A 19,247-nucleotide genomic window follows, 5' to 3' on the forward strand; every position below is an offset into this window, starting at 1 on the left:
CATGGGTTTGTTCAATAATGTCCATGAGGGGAACAGGAAGGGGTGGGGCTTAAGCTCTCTATAATAACCGTTATGGGTTGATCAATACATCAGATTTAGGGGTTTCCACCTCAAACCTGCAGGGGCTCCACAGGTAGTTACTCTTCACTGATGTCAGCTTGGCAGACGGTGAGCGGAAAGGAAGCTCTGAGAGGTCAGTGACGTTTTTTATTTCTGGTGATCCATGTTCACATTTTCTTAACGAGAAAAAAATAAATCAAAATATTTTATGTGAGATTTTATTTTCCATGACAACAAAAAACAATTCACACATGAAAAACACGTTTTTTCTCCTGGATGTTTTTACAGATGAAAGAGAAAAATGATGAAACTTCAACAGATCATGACGACAGAACTTCTGCTTCCTCTTATAAACGTCCTGACGGTAAACCAGCCTCACTTCTCTCTGTGAGACTCACAAGATTTCTGCCTGCAGACAAAAAGGTAAGTGTGTGTTTTTTCATGTTTTCATGTGTGATTTGTGTCTTTTCTCCTGTGAGGACTCGTGTTATCAGACTGTTTGTGTCTTCATCAGTTTGACTCAATCATCGCAGTAGAAACTTGAATTCTGTGAGAGGTGTCGAGCTGGTCGATAGGATCTTGTGGTTTTGAACAGTCTGAAATTGTGCAAATCAGGAAGAACTACAAGATCTCCTGCTGTAATATCACAGTCCACATTACTTTACACTTCTTTCACTATTTGATGGCATCCACATTTTTTCATCCATTTCACTCTTAAAAACAGGAACTAAATGTCTCAGAACAGCTGAAGTGGCATCAGAGGATGTGGTGTTTGCTGAGTCAGAAGCACTACAGCACTACAGCTCACACTGGGTTTCTGCTCTCACGTCATTGACGTGTTTGGATTTGTATTTAGATAGATAGATAGATAGATAGATAGATAGATAGATAGATAGATAGATAGATAGATAGATATACTTTATTAATCCCAAGCTGGGATATTTTGGCGTAGCAGCAGCATTTACATACTTAAGAGATATAAGAACACACTGAAATAAAAAGAAAAAATAACATATTAATTACAGTACTCTTAAAATGCAGTGTACACGTATACACAGTAAGTACAAATATACACAGTTATGTACAAATATACACAGTATAGATAGTGTATAAAAAGAGGTAGTTATTGAAATAAAATATAATAAAATATAAGGTGCAGTGAAACAGATAAATAATCAGCAGTGGACCGGTGGGCATAAGAAGAACAGATAAAGTGTGCATGTACTGTATTAGGTGACCAGATTATTAACTATTATTGTACAGTATGATGGCATGTAGCAGGGAAGAAAAACAGAAGAAACAGGTAAAGTGCGTATGGACTGTATGGGAAAGACCAGATTATTTAACTAATGTTATAAAGTCTGATGGCATGTGGCAGGAAAGATTTCCTGTATCTGTCCTTTCGACAGCGGAGCTGGAGCAGCCTGTGAGAGAAGGTGCTCCGCTGTCTGTCCACTGTGTGATGGAGAGGATGCTGATCATTGTCCATGATGGAAAGTAACACATTCAGCATTCTCCTTTCCACCACGGTCTCAAAAGTGTCCAGCCTGAGACCGAGCACAGAGCCAGCCTTCCTGATGATTTTGTCAAGTCTGTTGGTGTCGCTGGCTCTGATGCTACTGCCCCAACAAACGGCAGCAAAGAAAATGGTGCTGGCAACAACAGACTGGTAGAAGATCTCCAACATCTTGCTGCACACGTTGAAGGATCTCAGCTTCCTCAGGAAATAGAGTCTGCTCATCCCCTTCTTGTAAACAGCCTCCGTATTAGACTTCCAGTCCAGTCTGTTGTCGATCACCACTCCCAGGTATTTGTAGTCCTCCACCTCTTCCACCACCTCCCCCCTGATCCGCAGTGGCTGTGAAGGCATCTTCTTCCTCCTGAAGTCGATCACCATCTCTCTGGTCTTGTTGACGTTCAGCCTCAGGTGATTCTGTTTGGACCACTCCACAAAGTTGTCTACCAGTGTCCTGTACTCACCCTCCTCTCCGTCTCCTATACACCCGACAACAGCTGAGTCATCAGAAAACTTCTGGAGATGACATGACTCAGAGTTGTACTGAAAGTCAGTGGTGTATACGGTGAAGAGAAAAGGAGAAAGCACAGTTCCCTGTGGAGCTCCTATATCACTGACCACCACATCAGACAGGACACTGCCCAGACGGACAAACTGTGGCCTGCCTGTCAGGTAATCAGTAATCCAGGAGATCACTGTGTCGTTAACACCCATCCCCCGCAGCTTCTCACCCAGCCGCAGTGGTTGAATGGTGTTGAAAGCACTGGAGAAATCAAAAAAAGTGATCCTCACAGTGCTTCCTCCACCATCCAAATGCATGTGGGCTCGTTGCAGCAGGTGAATGACAGCATCGTCGACACCTAAGTGGGGCTGATAGGCAAACTGTAAAGGGTCCAAAAACATCCTCACCTGTGGCCTCAGCTGGGCTAAGACCAGTCTCTCCAGGACTTTCATCACATGAGATGTGAGGGCGACTGGTCTGTAGTCTGCCGGGTCGGATGGCCTCGACTTCTTGGGGACTGGAACCAGGCAGGATGTCTTCCACAGCGTCGGGACTTTCTCCTGACTCAGGCTCAAGTTGTAAAGATGTCCCAGTACAGGAGACAGCTGGCTGGCACAGGTCTTCAGGATCCTGGGTGTGATGCCATCAGGGCCTGCAGCCTTTCGCTGGTGTAATCTCTCCAGCTGCCTCTTTACCTGGCCTGTAGTCACTGTTGGGTGGGGGTTGATGGGGATGTCATCAGTTGAGAAGGTGGAGGGGATGGAGGGGGGACAGATGGAGAGGTGTTGTAGAGGAGAAGAGTGCTGGGGGGAGGGTCGGGCCATTTGGGACAGCGTGGGTGTGTGGGGGGCTGGAGGTGTTGAAGGGGGGCTGGCCGGAGGAGAGCTAAACCTGTTAAAAAAGTGGTTGAAGGTATGAGGAAGTGACGGCTGTCGGTCAGATGAACACAGACACCAGCTGCGTCTGTCAGAGTCTGTAGATGAAGGAAGAACCACTCTTTGACCTCATCTGGACTTTAACAGGTGATAACTGTGACAGGTAACATGACACACCTCTGATGAACAAACTACAACATCAACTTGTAGATGAGAGCAGTGATGAAGTGAATGAAGATGATTTAAAGTTTTGAATGTTCATGAATTAACTCGCTAGTTATTCTATGAAATGTGACTTTCTCAACAAAATGAGTCTTTTCATATCTTGGATGTCTGGCTGGTTTTCCTTCAGGTGATAACACTACCTGTCTTTAGCAGGGAGCCACGATGACACCAGAGGACATTTTCAACACTCTGGAGGATCTAAAAGTTGATGAATTCAAGGATTTCAAATGGTATCTGAAGCTGCCTGACATCCTGGAAGGCTACCAACCCATCAAACAGTCCAGGCTGGAGACAGCAGAAAGACGGGACACAGTGGATCTGATGGTGAACACCTTTACACTTGATGGAGCTCTGAAGGTGACCAAGAAGATTTTAGAGAAGATCAAGAGGAATGACCTGGTGCAGAGTCTGTCAGCCAACAGCTCAGGACCAGAAGGTCAGTCACATTCTTTATTTTAATATCATTTTCAGAAGAAGAGAGTGAGTTGACCACACAATACCTGTAAAGGAACAGATCTCTCAGTTCAGAGGCTCAAACGAAGAGGCCTGATTTCATAATGAGGAGAAAAGGTTGAAGCATCAATAATTGTTACTGGAGAGGATGGAGGTTTGATGGTGCTCTGGTTCACAGAAATAAACTTTGTTTCACTGAGCAGAGATTCATTTTAATGGTGCAGCAGAGCTCTGCCTGAATTAATATCTAGATTAACTCATTTTAAACTAGTTTTACTAAACTCAGATTACATCTGATTTTAGATTAAATGAATCCTTGTTGGTGCAACCCAGCCATAATCTCTGTCTTCACCTCTCTCAGTGTCAGTGAGTGTCGGTGATGTTGGTGAGACTCCAGAGAACAGAGGACCTTCTTCCTCTCAGAGTGAAGGTAAAGCTGCTGTATTCTCTGGTATGTACAGAAGCCCTGAAAGACAAAGTTTAGTTTTTAGGTTGGAAAAGTTAAAAGTTAGTAAGAATATTAAAACTGATGCTACAGGATTCGTCTTTGTGACATTTCGACCAGAAGATGGCAGCAACACCAACAGCTGCTCAGTGGTCACCAGTCCAGAGCTGTGGTTGTACTGACCAGCTCCCCGTTGGACAGATTTACATGTATATGTTGTTGGGGTACATGAGAGAATGATGAGATGAAATACTAATGTTAAGATAGCTTCTGTAACACAACTACAGATATCACACTGTTACAGTAGTTTCACAGACAGATCTTTCTCCAACTGTAAATTTAGTATCCTGCATTTCAGTTGTTTATTGTCTCTTTTTGTCACTCAGATGAGATTGTTCCAGTACCAAAGCCACAACCCATCTCATATTACCAGAAAATGCTTCAGTCAAACCTTGAGGATCGGTTTAATTGTGCACAAGAGGGGTGGGCACAGAGGAAGGATGAGCAACCTCTGGTTGATATCTACACAGAGCTGTACATCACAGCTGGGGGTGATGTAAACCTCAACAAACAGCATGAGGTCATTCAGATGGAGGTGAAGCCAACAACAGAGGAATCAATTCAACCCTGCGACATGTTCAAACCCCCCTCTGGTAAAGGAAGATCCATAAGAACAGTGCTGACCAATGGAATCGCAGGAATTGGCAAAACATTTCTTGTCCAGAAGTTTCTGTCGGACTGGACTAACAAAGAACACAATCAAGATTTACATCTCATATTCCCCTTTACCTTCCGCCAGCTGAACTTATGGAAGGATGAAAAGTTAAGTCTGACCGAGCTGATCCATAAATCTATCAGAGAGACCAAAGACATTCATGAAGAAGCTCTTAATCACATCTTTACAACTCTGCAGTCATCAGGAAACACCAACTATGACAAAAGTAAATTCAAACTAGTGTTTGTTTTGGATGGACTGGATGAGAGCCGCCTTCAACTGAACTGTTCGACCAATAATAACAAAGGAAGAGATTTTGATGTGACACAGTCCACCTCAGTGGATGTGCTGCTGTCAAACCTCATCAAGAGAAATCTGCTTCCCTCTGCTCGCCTCTGGATAACCACACGACCTGCAGCAGCCAATCAGATTCATTCTGATTTTGTTGACGTGGTGACAGAGGTCAGAGGATTCACTGACCCACAGAAGGAGGAGTACTTCAGGAAGAGATTCAGAGATGAGGAGCAGGCCAGCAGAATCATCTCCCACATCAAGACATCACGAAGCCTCCACATCATGTGCCACATCCCAGTCTTCTGCTGGATCACTGCTACAGTTCTGGAGGATGTGTTGAAGACCAGAGAGGGAGGAGAGCTGCCCAAGACCCTGACTGAGATGTATGCAGAGTTCTTGGAGTTTCAGATTTGTCAGACAAAGAAGAAATATGACCCAAACAAGTTTGACCAAAGCATGTGCATTCAGAACATCAAGACATTAGCAAAACTGGCTTTCCAGCAGCTGAAAAACGGCAACCTGATCTTCTATGAAAGAGATCTTAAAGAGAGTGGCATTGATGTCAGAGGAGCCTCAGTGTTCTCAGGAGTGTTCACAGAGATCTTTAAAGAGGAACGTCGGAGGAAGAATGATGAAGTCAAGATGTTTAGCTTCGTCCATCTCAGTGTTCAGGAGTTTTTGGCAGCTTTGTATGTAGAGATGTCACTTGTTAACAAACACAAGAATGTGATGTCTGAACCAGCCCAATCTTTTTTTGAACTTGTGCGAAAGATCTTCAGCAAACCATTAGTGACAGAGGTCTACAGGTTTGCTATTGACAAGGCCTTACAGAGTCCAAATGGACACCTGGACTTGTTCCTCCGCTTCCTTCTGGGGCTTTCACTGCAGACCAATCAGACTCTCCCTGAAGGCCTCCTGAAAAATAAGACAAGCTCACAGACCAATCAGGAAACAGTTGAGTACATCAAGAAGAAGATCAGTGAGAATCTGTCTCCTGAGAGAAGCATCAATCTGTTCCACTGTCTGAATGAACTGAATGATGATTCTTTAGTGGAGGAGATCCAACAGTACCTGACATCAGGACATCTCTCCACAGATGAACTGTCTCCTGCTCAGTGGTCAGCTCTGGTCTTTATCTTACTGTCATCAGAAGAAGATCTGGATGTATTTGACCTGAAGAAATACTCTGCTTCAGAGGAGGCTCTTCTGAGGCTGCTGCCAGTGGTCAAAGCCTCCAACAAAGCTCTGTAAGTGAACAGATAACTGCTAGTTATTGTATGTAGTGTCACAAACTGAAGTCTTTTTAATTCTTATTTATTAATCAATTATAAAAAATAAAAAATAAAAAACTGTTGTTTTATTAGTTTCATTATAGCTTTCCATGTTAATGCAGTCATGCAAGACAAATCTGTTGTATTTGAGTTCTTTTAAAGGTGCTAGAGAATGATTGTTGATAACTGATCAAATAGACAAACATGGCATAGAAGTGGATTTTGCCAAATCACAATCCTGCCTGAAGTCTCTCAGTTTCCCCAAAGTCCAAACTTCACACTATCAGAGGGAATAAAAGTACTCCAATGTCAAAATTGTAATCCACAGCATGTTGGCAAAAATGGTTAATCCGTTGTGCTCTTAATTCCTTGGTCTGTTTCTGCTGAAGATTTCTTGAAGTCCTTTCTGCAGTGTTTTGGCTGCTCACATTCTCCGTCTCAGGTGTTTCTTCGAGGTTGGAGCGAGTGGAAGAATGAACTTTAGTCTGTGCTCCTCAGGTTATATACACTCTTGCATCGGATACTGGCTTGGTTTTGTGTCCTTATTAGGAATTGTTTTAGCATCTCTCCATCCACTGGCTGATAACCCTTTGATTAAGATTTCATGATGCTTCGTTAAGAAATATCCTAGGCTGAGGTGTGTCCCTCCCTCTTGTCCTCGTGCCTCCATGATCAGTTCTTCAACACTTTCTCATGACCTCAGCTCAACACTGCTTCTTTACTGATCATCATTAACTTTCTAAACTTTGACACATTGATTTCAATCACATTGTACATTTTTTTACCCTACTTATCGCTCAGTTTAACATTTAATTCTTAATGTGATTCTGTTCAAGGCCTGAGTGCACTCTTCCTCTTTTCATACAGAATCTACTACTTCCTGATATATTGATTTCAAACATAATCACACATCCTTTTACTTTGCAAAGCTAATACTTAATTCTCATTCTGATCATCAGAGACAGAGTGACAGACAAAACTCTGAGTGCAGCACACACCTCTTTTCTTAACACACATACAGCAGTGACACACAAAACACAACATGACATAGACAGCAACCTGAAGACATAACCACTGAAATTGACAGAAATAGAACAGTTGTCCCTCCTGACCTTTTCACAAATGTGAAATGCTAGTATGAAAAACACTAATTGTCGAGACTCTCGATCGGTCGACTCATCAACACAATAACAGTTTCTACAGAAATGTGATGTATTTTGCATTGTGGATGACAGAAACAGTATCACTAATTATCTTTCAGGCTCAGTGGCTGTAATCTGTCAAAGAGAAGCTGTGAAGCTCTTTCCTCAGTTCTCAGCTCCCAGTCCTCTAGTCTGAGAGAGCTGGACCTGAATAATAACAATCTGCTGGATTCAGGAGTGGAGCAGCTGTCTGTTGGACTGAAGAGTCCACACTGTAAACTGGAGACTCTCAGGTCAGAATAAAAAAAAAGACATGTACAGACTGAACAATAACTGTTCCTTTATGTTGTCATTGTTCTCCTGTCATTTTACCAGCTCTTTCTTCATACACTTCTCTGAAACTGAATGCAACAAAATACAACTGCAAGTTAAATCGAACAGAGCGTAAAGTCTTCAAATGTGTACTCTACAATACTTTTTCAGGCTGAGTGGCTGTAATCTGTCAGAGAAAAGCTGTGAAGCTCTGTCCTCAGTTCTCAGCTCCCAGTCCTCTAGTCTGAGAGTACTGGACCTGAATAATAACAACCTGCTGGATTCAGGAGTGCAGCCGCTGTCTGTTGGACTGAAGAGTCCACACTGTAAACTGGATACTCTCAGGTCAGAATTTAAAAAGACATGTACTGAGTGAAAAATAACTGTTCCTTTATGTTCTTATTGTTTTCCTGTCATTTTACTAGTTCTCATTTCAGACACTGCTCTGAAAGCTGAGTGTAAATGAGTTAAATCAAACAGGGGGAAAATTCTTCACGTGTCACTTGTCTTCTTTTTTTTTTAAGGCTGAGTGGCTGTAATCTGTCAAAGAGAAGCTGTGAAGCTCTGTCCTCAGTTTTCAGCTCCCAGTCCTCTCGCCTGAGAGAGCTGAACCTGGGTAACAATGACCTTCAGGATTCAGGAGTGAAGTCACTGTCTGTTGGACTGAAGAGTCCACGCTGTAAACTGGAGACTCTCAGGTCTGACTTCAGTTTCTGTTACATGACTACTCAAATGACTGCTCAAATGTTGTTTTGCATCTTAAGATACTGTATAACAAACATTTGTAAGAGTTTTGGACATTGTGTATTATTCTTAAAAGGTGTACAATGTCCTCGGAGACTACATCATTTATTTTAATCTACAGTAAAGTTATATTCATCAGGTACAACAGGTGTCAATGACAGAATTTTATCTTATGACATTGTATTGCCCGTCAGCTCTATGAATTGTTGCATCTAAAAGACCTTTTTTGGGTGTTTGTTTGTTTGTTTTTTGTTTCTTCTTTTTTTGTAATATGGTTACAGAGCTTGTCCAATGCAGCTTAAATATCTGTCTGATGTCAAATCATGTCTGCTGTCAATTTTATTCATAAAGCCCCAGATCATTTTCACATTCCCTCAGTGGGCTTTACAATCTGTACCGTGAGCACATCCTCTGTCTTTTGACGGAGGCAAAGGCAAACTTCCCATATTGAAAAAACACTTTTAACAGAGAACAAATCATCAGGAAGAGGAGGATCCTTCTCCCAGGCCTGACAGTTCATGTTGCGTGTACAGAACAAAATCACAGTTCACAGAATGTCTGTTTCTATACATTCATAGATAAACATTGTCCTGTGTGTGTGTGTGTGTGTGTGTGTGTGTGTGTGTGTGTGTGTGTGTGTGTGTGTGTGTCTCCAGGCTGTCAGGCTGTCTGATCACAGAGGAAAGTTGTATTTCTCTGGCCTCAGGTCTGAGATCCAACCCCTCCCATCTGAGAGAACTGGACCTGAGCTACAATCATCCAGGAGACTCAGGAGTGAAGCTGCTGTCGGCTGAGGATCAAGACTGGAGACTGGACACTCTAAGGTATGAACAGATATCATGAGCTCACACACTGTTTCTCTGTCACACTGACAAACTGAGGTTCACAGTTTGAACCAGCAGCACTGCTGATAACCGTGAAGACAGTAAATGAGGTGATGAGAGTCCCTGTTCACACTTAAGGCCCCCACACTGCCCAGACTCAAACCAACAGCCAACTGCCTATATCTGACCATTCTGTTGCCTCTTGTCTGACCAGTTTGGCACAAAAGTTGCATTGAACACTTCGACGTGCTGCCACCTCCACAGTAGCGTGTACGTTCTGCGCTTGTGTGAGATGCAATAAGTGGGTGGCGCTAGTGTATAAAAAAGATGCTGGATGAGAGGTTTATGCATGCAACTCTCTTTATTTTCGAATCAAAACTAAACTTAACTATTTCAGAAAAAAACAGCGGCATACTAAACACGCAGCGAGGCATTACCAAACGAACACAGATTAATTTATCCTGAATGGACATAACAGCTAGTCTTGTGCCAGTACTCCAAACTATGAAAACAGGGAATGACGGAACGGAGTGCACAGAAAAACAAAGCTCACCCCACCCCTCCCACACACCATGCTGATTTGCTAGCACACCGCCAATCAGAGAATCCAATGGCTCAGACGGCCAACAGCCAACCTCCTCAGACTTCGCATGTTGAATCGGAGCAGACAACGTCCGCGCAGCTCCGAAAGCTTCTGACGCAGCTGAACACACCGAACATATTTGTTCCTGACCTCGTCCAAGTCTCTCCCAACACTTCAGATATCCAACGGTTGGGCTGTTGTGTTCCTGCCTTTAGACTGACCTCCTGACTAACATCACACCACCATGTGCTGTTTATCATTTAATGGCACTGTAATACTCTATTTGACAGACATAGTTAAATTTAATAAAACAGAATAAAAATTTGTCAAGAGTTTTAAAGTTAATTCTTGATCGGTGATACAGAAGATGAGAAACGACTCAGCTCGTTCATTTAATAGTTGTTCTGGAGATTCATTGTGTTATTTGAGAAAGTTCTTAAATTTTAAGTTAATGACGAGACTCATGAAAAGTCACATTATTTAATGTTAGGTATCTAAATATAAAAGTTGTGTATCACTCATGAGTATAACTTTTATCTCTTTATGTGTTTGGCCAGACAGCTTCCTTCTCTCAAGTAGAAATAAATACATTTTATTGACGGTCACAAAACTAATGACAGACTCAGGAGTCTCCAGGAAAGACACAAAGTTTTATTTTCTGTGTTCGGTATCAATAGAATCTGGATGGGACCCTCCACTTTTAACGAAGAACCACAGTCGACAACCAGTCGACTTGGTTGTTTAACAACGGACATGTTTGTTTAACAACAACCAAGTCAACTGATGTATGATTATTACTACATGATGATGCAATCAAAGTTCATATGTGTCTTGCCTACCCATTTATAACAGTTATTATCAAGAGCTGGCTGGAAAAAGAACTGAACTGAGCATTTCTATCTGCACTGGGTAATCGGTAATCAGCTGGAACACCTCAAAACAGCTGGAACACCTCAAAAAGGACATGGCTGCACTGATCGCGTCTATCCCGGCATCTATAGCAACTTTTCAAGAAATGGTAGAGACACTGGGGAAGAGAGTCACCTCCATGGAGACCACAGCAGGTGAAAACTTTGAAGCCCTGTCTATAGCTGAGAAATCCATCACCGAGCTAAAAGTCCTGAACACTACGCTGGCAGACCGCATCGACGATCTGGAGAACTGGTCTAGGAGAGTGCATATGCATATTATAAATGTGCTGGAGGATAGCGAAACCTGTGGGGATTTAGACATGGTGACATTTGTTTCCACACAAGACGTCACAGGGAACTAGGTTTTTACTACACCGTCTGAACTGGAGTGGGTGCATCGGGCCCGACACAGAAACCTAAAAATGGTAAGCTACCCATACCCATCGTTGTCGCCTTACACAGATCCCAAGACCGCAAGCGAGCTCTTTGCTGGGAAAGGCAGAACAACATGGTGTACAAGGGGAATACGATTACGTTTTACCTGGACCTCAGCGCGACTCTGTCTAGGAAGCGTGCAGCCTTTAGGAGGGTCAAAGCAACTCTCTGCCTGAAGGGGATCCTCAATTTCTGTTCAAGTCTGACAAATAGGGAGAGAAAGAGACAAAAATCCGCTAATTGATGCCATATCCGAAGTGGATTATAAGGATTCCACCTCTCCAAGTCCATCCCTTTATGAAGAGAAAATGGCATTACAAACTCAGTTTTACTTAATCTCTACCTCTGAAACAGAACAACTTATTATGAGATCACATGGGTTATACTATGAACATGGAGAAAAAGTAGAGTGGCTTTTGGCACGTCAACTAAAGTTAAAGTCATCACTGATTATATCACAAATTGAAGATACAACAGTAGTAAACACAACAGATCCCCAGACAATAAATGTTCTATTTTGATTTGTATAACTCAGAATGGCTAAAAGACACTTCGCTCTTTCAAAATTTCTTTGAAACCGTAGAAGCCCTCACCCTGTCTTCTGACCAACTGGAATGTGTAGATCCACCAGTGGAACTTGGAGAACTTAGAATTGCCATCTCTGCAATGCAAAATGGAAAATCCCTGGGACCGGATGGCTTTCCAACTGACTTCTATAATATTCTCTGATCACTTAGCCCCCCTGTTATTATCAAATCAACCTTTTTTTATGGCGCTTTTCATACAAAAAAGTATCTCAAAGTGCCTTACAGAGATTTACAAACAACAACAGCAAATAAAATCAAGAGAAGAAAATTAAAAGAACCCAACCCGCCCACCCCCACAGACATGCACAGAGACATACACAAACACATACAGACTCACACTCACACCCACACATACACTAGCTGTCACTAAGAGACATGGCTGGGAAGTGAGACCTGAGGCAGGGAGGAAGCTACCTTTGGGGGGGGCCAACCACACTGAGAGAAATCTCGGTCCAAGGCTGCAGGGAGTGCCGCCACAGAGACCACCCCAACCGGGGCAGACAGAAATCATACATGTGACAGCACCCCCAGCGGTGGACCAGAGACAACTCCCAGCCTGGCAGGCGCCCATGAGGACACATTGGAGATAATATGTAACATAAAAGCATAAAGGCTTAAAACACCAGAGACTAAAACACAAAAGCATAGAGGTTAAAAACGTTAGAGATTAGACATGTGTAACCACGCATTGTCGCAAGGGAAATTGCCTGACTCCCTTACTGAAGCATCCATAACACTTCTGTTGAAGCCAGGTAGGGATTCTTTAAAATGTGGATTATAGACCAATATCACGTTTACATACTGATATAAGAATACTTTCAAAGTTATTGGCTACATGATTGGAAACACCCTTACCACATATAATATCAACTGACCAAACTGTTTTTTTCAAAGGGTGGCATTTATTTTCTAAAATAAGGTGCCTTATGAATGTGTTGTATGGTCCCTCATCTAATGTCTTTTGTTTCTTTTGAAGAAGTTTGGTTTTGGTAAAATGTTTGTCAAGTGGATCCAGCCTTCTATTATTCAGTCTAGCAATAGGACCCCTATCCCTTGTGCTGAAGTCAACACCCTCCATACATGGAGTTAGAAGATGGAGATTGGAAACTAAGTTATCCTTATAAGCAGACGACATGCTGTGTTACATATCAGGTTCATCACAATGCAATAATTAGATAATTTTCGTGTTACATACTTTTGGTCAGCTCTCAGGCTACAGACTTAACTTATTGAAGAGTGAATGTTTACCAGTAAATTAATTTGTTATGCACATTCCAGACCAAGCTGTGACATTTCATATCTCAAGATCATGATTTAAATATTTGGGTATTAACATAATTCAAAAACCTCTTTGATGGAAAATTTGCCCCACTCATTTCTAAACATAAATCAGACTTACAAAGATATCAGGCAGGATAAACTGTGTTAAAATGAACGGTCTGCTTAGATTTCTATTTCTGTTTCAATGTATCCCTGTTTACTTGATAAAATAGTTCTTAGTCAGATCAATAAAATGATCTTGGACTTCATATGGAGTGGTCAGAACCCTAGAATTAGTAAAGATTTATTTCAACGACCAAGAACAGGGGGTGGGTTGGCTCTACCAAACTTTAAACACTACTACTGGGGAGCGAATGTCAACAGATTTCATACTGGATGCAATCTCCAGATACACACTGCCAGTCTGTAGAGCTAATGGCTCCAATCGCCAGTCTCCACTCTCAAAATATGGTCTAAATTTAGGAGGCATGTGTAACAAAATCACAACTTCTTACCAGCCAAACTAGGAAAGGGTTTATAAAGTTCAGTATCTTTATGTGGATGGAACACAGTTCTAGTTTCAATGATTTGTGTTTCAAATCTAGCCTCCAACAAAATGATCTATTTCGCTACTTTCAAGCTCTTCAGTTGCTAAGAGCCATAGCCCACAGCTTCGAGCCTCTCAAAAAAGTCACTTGCAAACTTTTATTTGGAAGCTCCTTTTGGTTTAAAGGGTTTTACAGCACACTCTTACTCAATGATCATGTCAACAGATGATGCAAAGCTGGACAGGATCTAAACTAGCTGGGAAAAAACTGTAAACTCAGATGATATTTGGACTGAAGCTTTGAAAAGAGTGAACAATAGTACCGCCTGCGCAAGACTGGGCGTAGTTCAGTTTAAGGTGGTACATCCCCTACATCAGAGTAGAGCTAAAATATCCTCCTTTTATCCAAATATAGATAACAGTTGTATCAGATGTCATCAGGGCTGGAGTGGGACTCATTTTGGGCCCAGGAGTTTCATGCCTCAGACCGGACACTTTAGATCACAACCTTTTATATTAAGATAATGTAATTATAACTTTACATGTTAAGCCTACAATAGTGCACTGTTCTCTAAAGATATATAATTCTGTGTATTTTTTCTAAAACAATGTGGTCGAATATACAGCCCTTGCACTCCATCACCTGAGGTTTCTGTTTCACTTGGTCAGCACGCAATGACATTTGGTTGCCAGTCAACAGGCTGTTCTCATCTGCCTTTTGTACATTCAGAACGTATGCATCTGCACTATTTCTGTCTTAATTTTTTGTGTTCCACTATTCTTTGGTGGATGTGTTTCCACTCTTTCACGTCTCCCTTTATGAGAGGGCCATCACTAACCAAAGGCGCAAATGCTAGACTAACAGAGCCTTACAGAACCACTTGCGGTTGGTTCCATCTTTGCTATTGAAAACTTTTGGTATAGCAATAATAGGGGTTTGTTGAGGATTATAAGAAGAAAACATATGTATATCCTGTGTTTGAGGGCGGGCAAAGTAGTCAAAACTATCAGCAGACTCATCTTCATCTGTCTCATTTCTAACTTGTTCTTCAGGGTTCTGCTGCTGAGCTGCTGCCTCTGTAATCGGTCCCTGAGTGGACTCTGCTCTCCCTTTCACACTTCCTCCAGTTTCCCTAGACTTGCCTGCACCTGTATCACTAAAAACCAAAACTTTATCAGGCTTTAGCATACATGACATGGAAAACACATTTTGACTGAACCAATTAAGAGTTTTCCTATGGCAAAATCTGCAGGCTTATTCCATATTATTTTCATCCTATTCACTTTCAAATGTGTGCTTTGATTACTATCTTACTTTTAATGATGAAAAGTATATCGGGCCATTACTATCATTTGGTCATAGAAAGTGGTTGTACTGGAAGTGATGCTTGCTTGTTCACACACTAGCTCACCTGTTCCTTCCATGACAGCAGATATCCCTTCCTCACCACTGGCTCCTGGTTTTTCCTCTGACACTAAATCACATTTTAAAAAAGGTCAGAATTCTCAACACAAATCTTCCTTTTTGCAAGTCAGTTTCATTATTGTAGTGCTGAATCATCTACTATCATCAATTATCTCAGGGCATTTTTCATATAGAGCAGGTCTACACCATACTCTTTTGGTGTTATATTAATTCTAATAATACTCACTCAATGAGCAATCCTTCCCGCCCACTCTGGACCTGTGGTGGGCTCATGGCTGCTGCTTGGTGCTGCGTCTTGCATCTGAGGAGCTACAAGACAAAGTTTCCCAGTTATGTGGCGTCGCTTCATACAATGATGTATCGTCAGGTTAGGTAGGCTATATGTTACGCCATGCAATTCATTAATTTGATGTTTTACATTTGGAGAAGATTAAGTTTGCAATAAGAGGCTTAACATTTTTAGTCAGTCTGGGAACCTCTATTGTCATAATCTGCTAACCTTCAAGAACTCTCCAACTCATTGATTCTCTAAATAAGAAGATTCCAGCATCAGTTGAGACCTCAAACTTCTTTTGTTCTGTGTTTACAAAGAAAAAAGAAAAATCTTAACCTTTAATTCATTGTTTATACTCTTTGTTTTGTGTTTAGATACCTGATCTGACCTGATATTCAGCAGGACTTTGTCCAGTTGTCAAGATTTATTTCTGAACACTTTGAGGACGTCTCGTTTATTTAGTTTTAAAACTCAAGGTTCAAAGTTCATTTCAATTTTATTTTATGTTTAATATATTTTCCGCTGCGGTTGATTCTGTCACTTCACATTATTAAATGTCAGGAAAATTAATTTATTCATTTAATATTAAGTCAACCAGCTTTTTATTATTTACTTGTTGCTTGTTTGATGTAAATTTGAGTGTGTGTATGAAGTGTGTTTTATAAATGCAGATGTTTGTCTGAGTGAAGCTTTATGAAGCTCATTGATGAGGAAGCTTCTGAAGGATCATTCTGACTCTGTTTCTCCCTCCAGGGTGGAACATGGTGGGGAGCAGAGGATGAAACCTGGTCTGAGGAAGTGTAAGTGTGTGTTCACTTTGATTGATGAAAACGAAGCAGCACAGTAAAGTAAAGTAGTTTAAATCTAAAGCTTGTGTATCTGCATTCAACTGTCAGTTTGGAAGAAGATCCCGAAAGATGATTCAATGTGAAGTTTTGATCTAATTACAGTTTTTCTTGATTGCTTTGACCTGCTTAAAGAAACTGGGATCCACTCGGTTTTCATCATCACTGTCTCAGCAGAGCACAAGACACCTCTTACAAATGTGTTAACCCTTTCTCATTGGATTGACACATTTTCCCCACCCATTTGCAGAACAGTTAACACAGATGTCATTCAAGCAGTCCAAACTGCATTGTTTTAGCTGTGGTAACCGAACAGAAACCATCTGCTCCTAACTATTAGAAACTACCTACATCAGTATGAAATCACTGAAGCACCTGTTTGACACTCCTTCACACAAATCTTCACTGAGCAATCAGTCTGCAGGCCTTAAAAGGTGCAGAGTCTGTGTTGTTCTTCACCAACATGGATGGAAGAGGTCTGAGGCAGGTGAGAGTGAGAAATAGGAGCAGAGGAATATCAAGGTTGGATGAGGCATGCAAGAAGATTTTTCTCTCAGTTCATTGCAAGAGAAGATAATGAATGTGATGTGGATGAGGTCATGTGGCCCCATCAGCAAGACAGGAGAGACTGAGTATAAATAGTATTCTAGTATTATAAAGAGTATAATTTTTATACTTGACTGTAATAGATTTTATCTTTATCTTCTTTTCTACATTTTAAAACAAGTCCCAGCTACGTCAGTTGTTCAGGAGAATGCTTGCTGTGAAGCTGCAGAAATGTTTTGTGGACTATGAGACCACAAGATTTCTTCATTTCTTATAATCTAATAGATTTTATTTTGGTTTCTTTTCTTTCATTTTGTGTAATATTTACAGTATTTCAGTTTTCAGCCACACTTTGAAAAAACAATCAATGGAATCAAAAAATGCATCAAAGCATCTCTGATTCTGGATCCAGTTCTTTGCAAGAAGGCAAATTTGACAACAAATGGCATGAAAGCTAATCACAGTAACAGGCTACAATGACAAGCAATGGTGCACTGATTCACACTGAGTGCTGTATGTTGTATTTTGTTGTCCACCGTGTAATGGTTGATTGGAAGAGCTCATACACTTGTTTGTGTAGTTGTGTTGTTTGAAGGCAAAATTTGCTTTTGTTGGGCGCTGCTTCGCTCGGTCGGTAGCGCACGGTTAGAGCCTTTTGCAAACAAAATGTCATGTTGACCATGTGTGCCACTGTTGCAGCCTGTCGTTAACTGTTTTGAAAATGTGGAGTTTGAATTGACTGCTGCATCAAAGCAGTCAAGAAAAACGGTAACAGTCAGTCTGTTAATAAAGCAAGAAATAAACCATCAGCTGTGTTAGATGATAAACTGCTGCTGTATTGTGTCTTGTTCTCTCCATCAGATGTCTGTGAACTCACAGTGGACACAAACACAGTAAACACAAACCTCAAACTGTCTGACAACAACAGGAAGGTGACACGTGTAACAGAGAAGCAGCCATATCCTGATCATCCAGAGAGGTTTGACTCCAGGCCTCAGCTGCTGTGTGGAACTGGTCTGACTGGTCGCTGTTACTGGGAGGTCGAGTGGAGAGGAATGGTTCTTATATCAGTGAGTTACAGAGGAATCAGCAGGAGAGGAAACAGTGATAACTGTTGGTTTGGACGGAATAATCAGTCCTGGAGTCTGGAGTGCTTTGATGATGGCCGGTACTCTGTCTGGCACAATAAGAGAGGAACAGTCCTCTCCTCCTTCTCCTCTTCCTCCTCCTCCTCCTCCTCCTCCTCCTCCTCTGTCTCTAAAAGAGTAGCAGTGTATGTGGACTGTCCTGCTGGCACTCTGTCCTTCTACAGAGTCTCTGACTCACTGATCCACCTCCACACCTTCAACACCACATTCACTGAAACTCTTTATCCTGGATTTGGGGTCTGGACATCTGGTTCCTCAGTGTCTTTGTAGGACACACACACACACACACACACACACACACACACACACACACACACACACACACACACGCACACACACACACACACACACACACGCACACACACACACTCTGTAAATCACAGTAACAGAAATGGTTCAGTTGTTTTGTCTCTTCTCGGTCAATGTGCTGCACATCAGCAGTTTTAAATCTCTTTAAATATGTTTTGAACGTTCAGATTTCAGTTTTCTGAACTTTGTGATCTGATTGTTTTCTCACAACAATCAGTCTGTATATACAATAAAACCAGGCTGCACACACACATGCATATAGATCATCATAATGACGGACCTCCATTACAAAATCTCCCTGTAGAGTCCAAGAGCCAAAGACTTTCTGTCAACACTTCATCATCTCACATCATCTGTCAGAATAAACATTTGACTTTCTCATTCACGTGTTTCTCCTGATTGAAATAACATCACTTTACATTACAGACATCACAGCAGATGAGCTGTATGGAGACATCTGATGTTTCTGTGGTCGTTTCTCTGTTTTAAATCAAGTCTCAGCTGCTTCAGCTGTTCAGCAGAACGCTGCAACTCTGTTTAACTGTGAAGCTCCAGAACTGTTCTGTGGACTACGACACTTCACTGACTTTATATCATCAGGAGGAGGAGAGGAGGACTTTATATCATCAGAAATGCCTCCACATTTGCGACAGTCACGGCTGGAAGCATCATGTTTGCAGGTTGTCCATCCGTCCGTATGTACACATGTTCAGTTTCACTCGAGAATGAACTGATTAGAATTTGGCTGTTGGGGATTTTTAGCCACAACTAAACAGTTAATATGATATTTAGGACGAACTTATGCACAAATATCTAACAGGAAAAAATTATGAAGTTATAACATTTTATATCCAAAAGGTCAAAGGTCAACTTCACTGTGACATCAAAAGTTTCTGCAAAAAAATCTTCTGACCGTTATTCAGCGCCACATGAAGGCATGGAGGTAAACAACAACGAGGCAGTAGATGTAGTTTGTTTTAATGTCCTGTTTGCATGAT

At 41.6% G+C, this 19,247-nt stretch overlaps 1 protein-coding gene across 4 annotated transcripts; it reads left to right on the forward strand.

Moving 5' to 3' along the window:
* The first annotated feature begins 75 nt into the window (after positions 1-75).
* On the forward strand, positions 76-18,630 carry LOC119023475 (NACHT, LRR and PYD domains-containing protein 12-like). 4 transcript variants are annotated; one of them, XM_037105461.1, is made up of 12 exons: positions 76-193; positions 349-483; positions 2,991-3,100; positions 3,306-3,614; positions 3,993-4,061; positions 4,463-6,332; positions 7,618-7,791; positions 7,982-8,155; positions 8,335-8,508; positions 9,211-9,378; positions 16,155-16,201; positions 17,654-18,630. In XM_037105461.1, the coding sequence occupies exons 4-12, from the start codon at positions 3,341-3,343 to the stop codon at positions 18,208-18,210; spliced, it is 3,507 nt and encodes a 1,168-aa protein (XP_036961356.1). In that variant the 5' UTR covers positions 76-193; positions 349-483; positions 2,991-3,100; positions 3,306-3,340; the 3' UTR covers positions 18,211-18,630. The 4 variants fall into 4 exon arrangements, with proteins under 4 accessions (XP_036961356.1, XP_036961343.1, XP_036961351.1 ...); XM_037105448.1 differs by having other exon boundaries at positions 3,329-3,614; XM_037105456.1 differs by having other exon boundaries at positions 3,332-3,614.
* The last annotated feature ends 617 nt before the right edge of the window (positions 18,631-19,247 follow it).

This window comes from Acanthopagrus latus, chromosome 1, assembly GCF_904848185.1.
Source record: "Acanthopagrus latus isolate v.2019 chromosome 1, fAcaLat1.1, whole genome shotgun sequence".
NCBI classification, from domain to species: Eukaryota; Metazoa; Chordata; class Actinopteri; order Spariformes; family Sparidae; genus Acanthopagrus; species Acanthopagrus latus.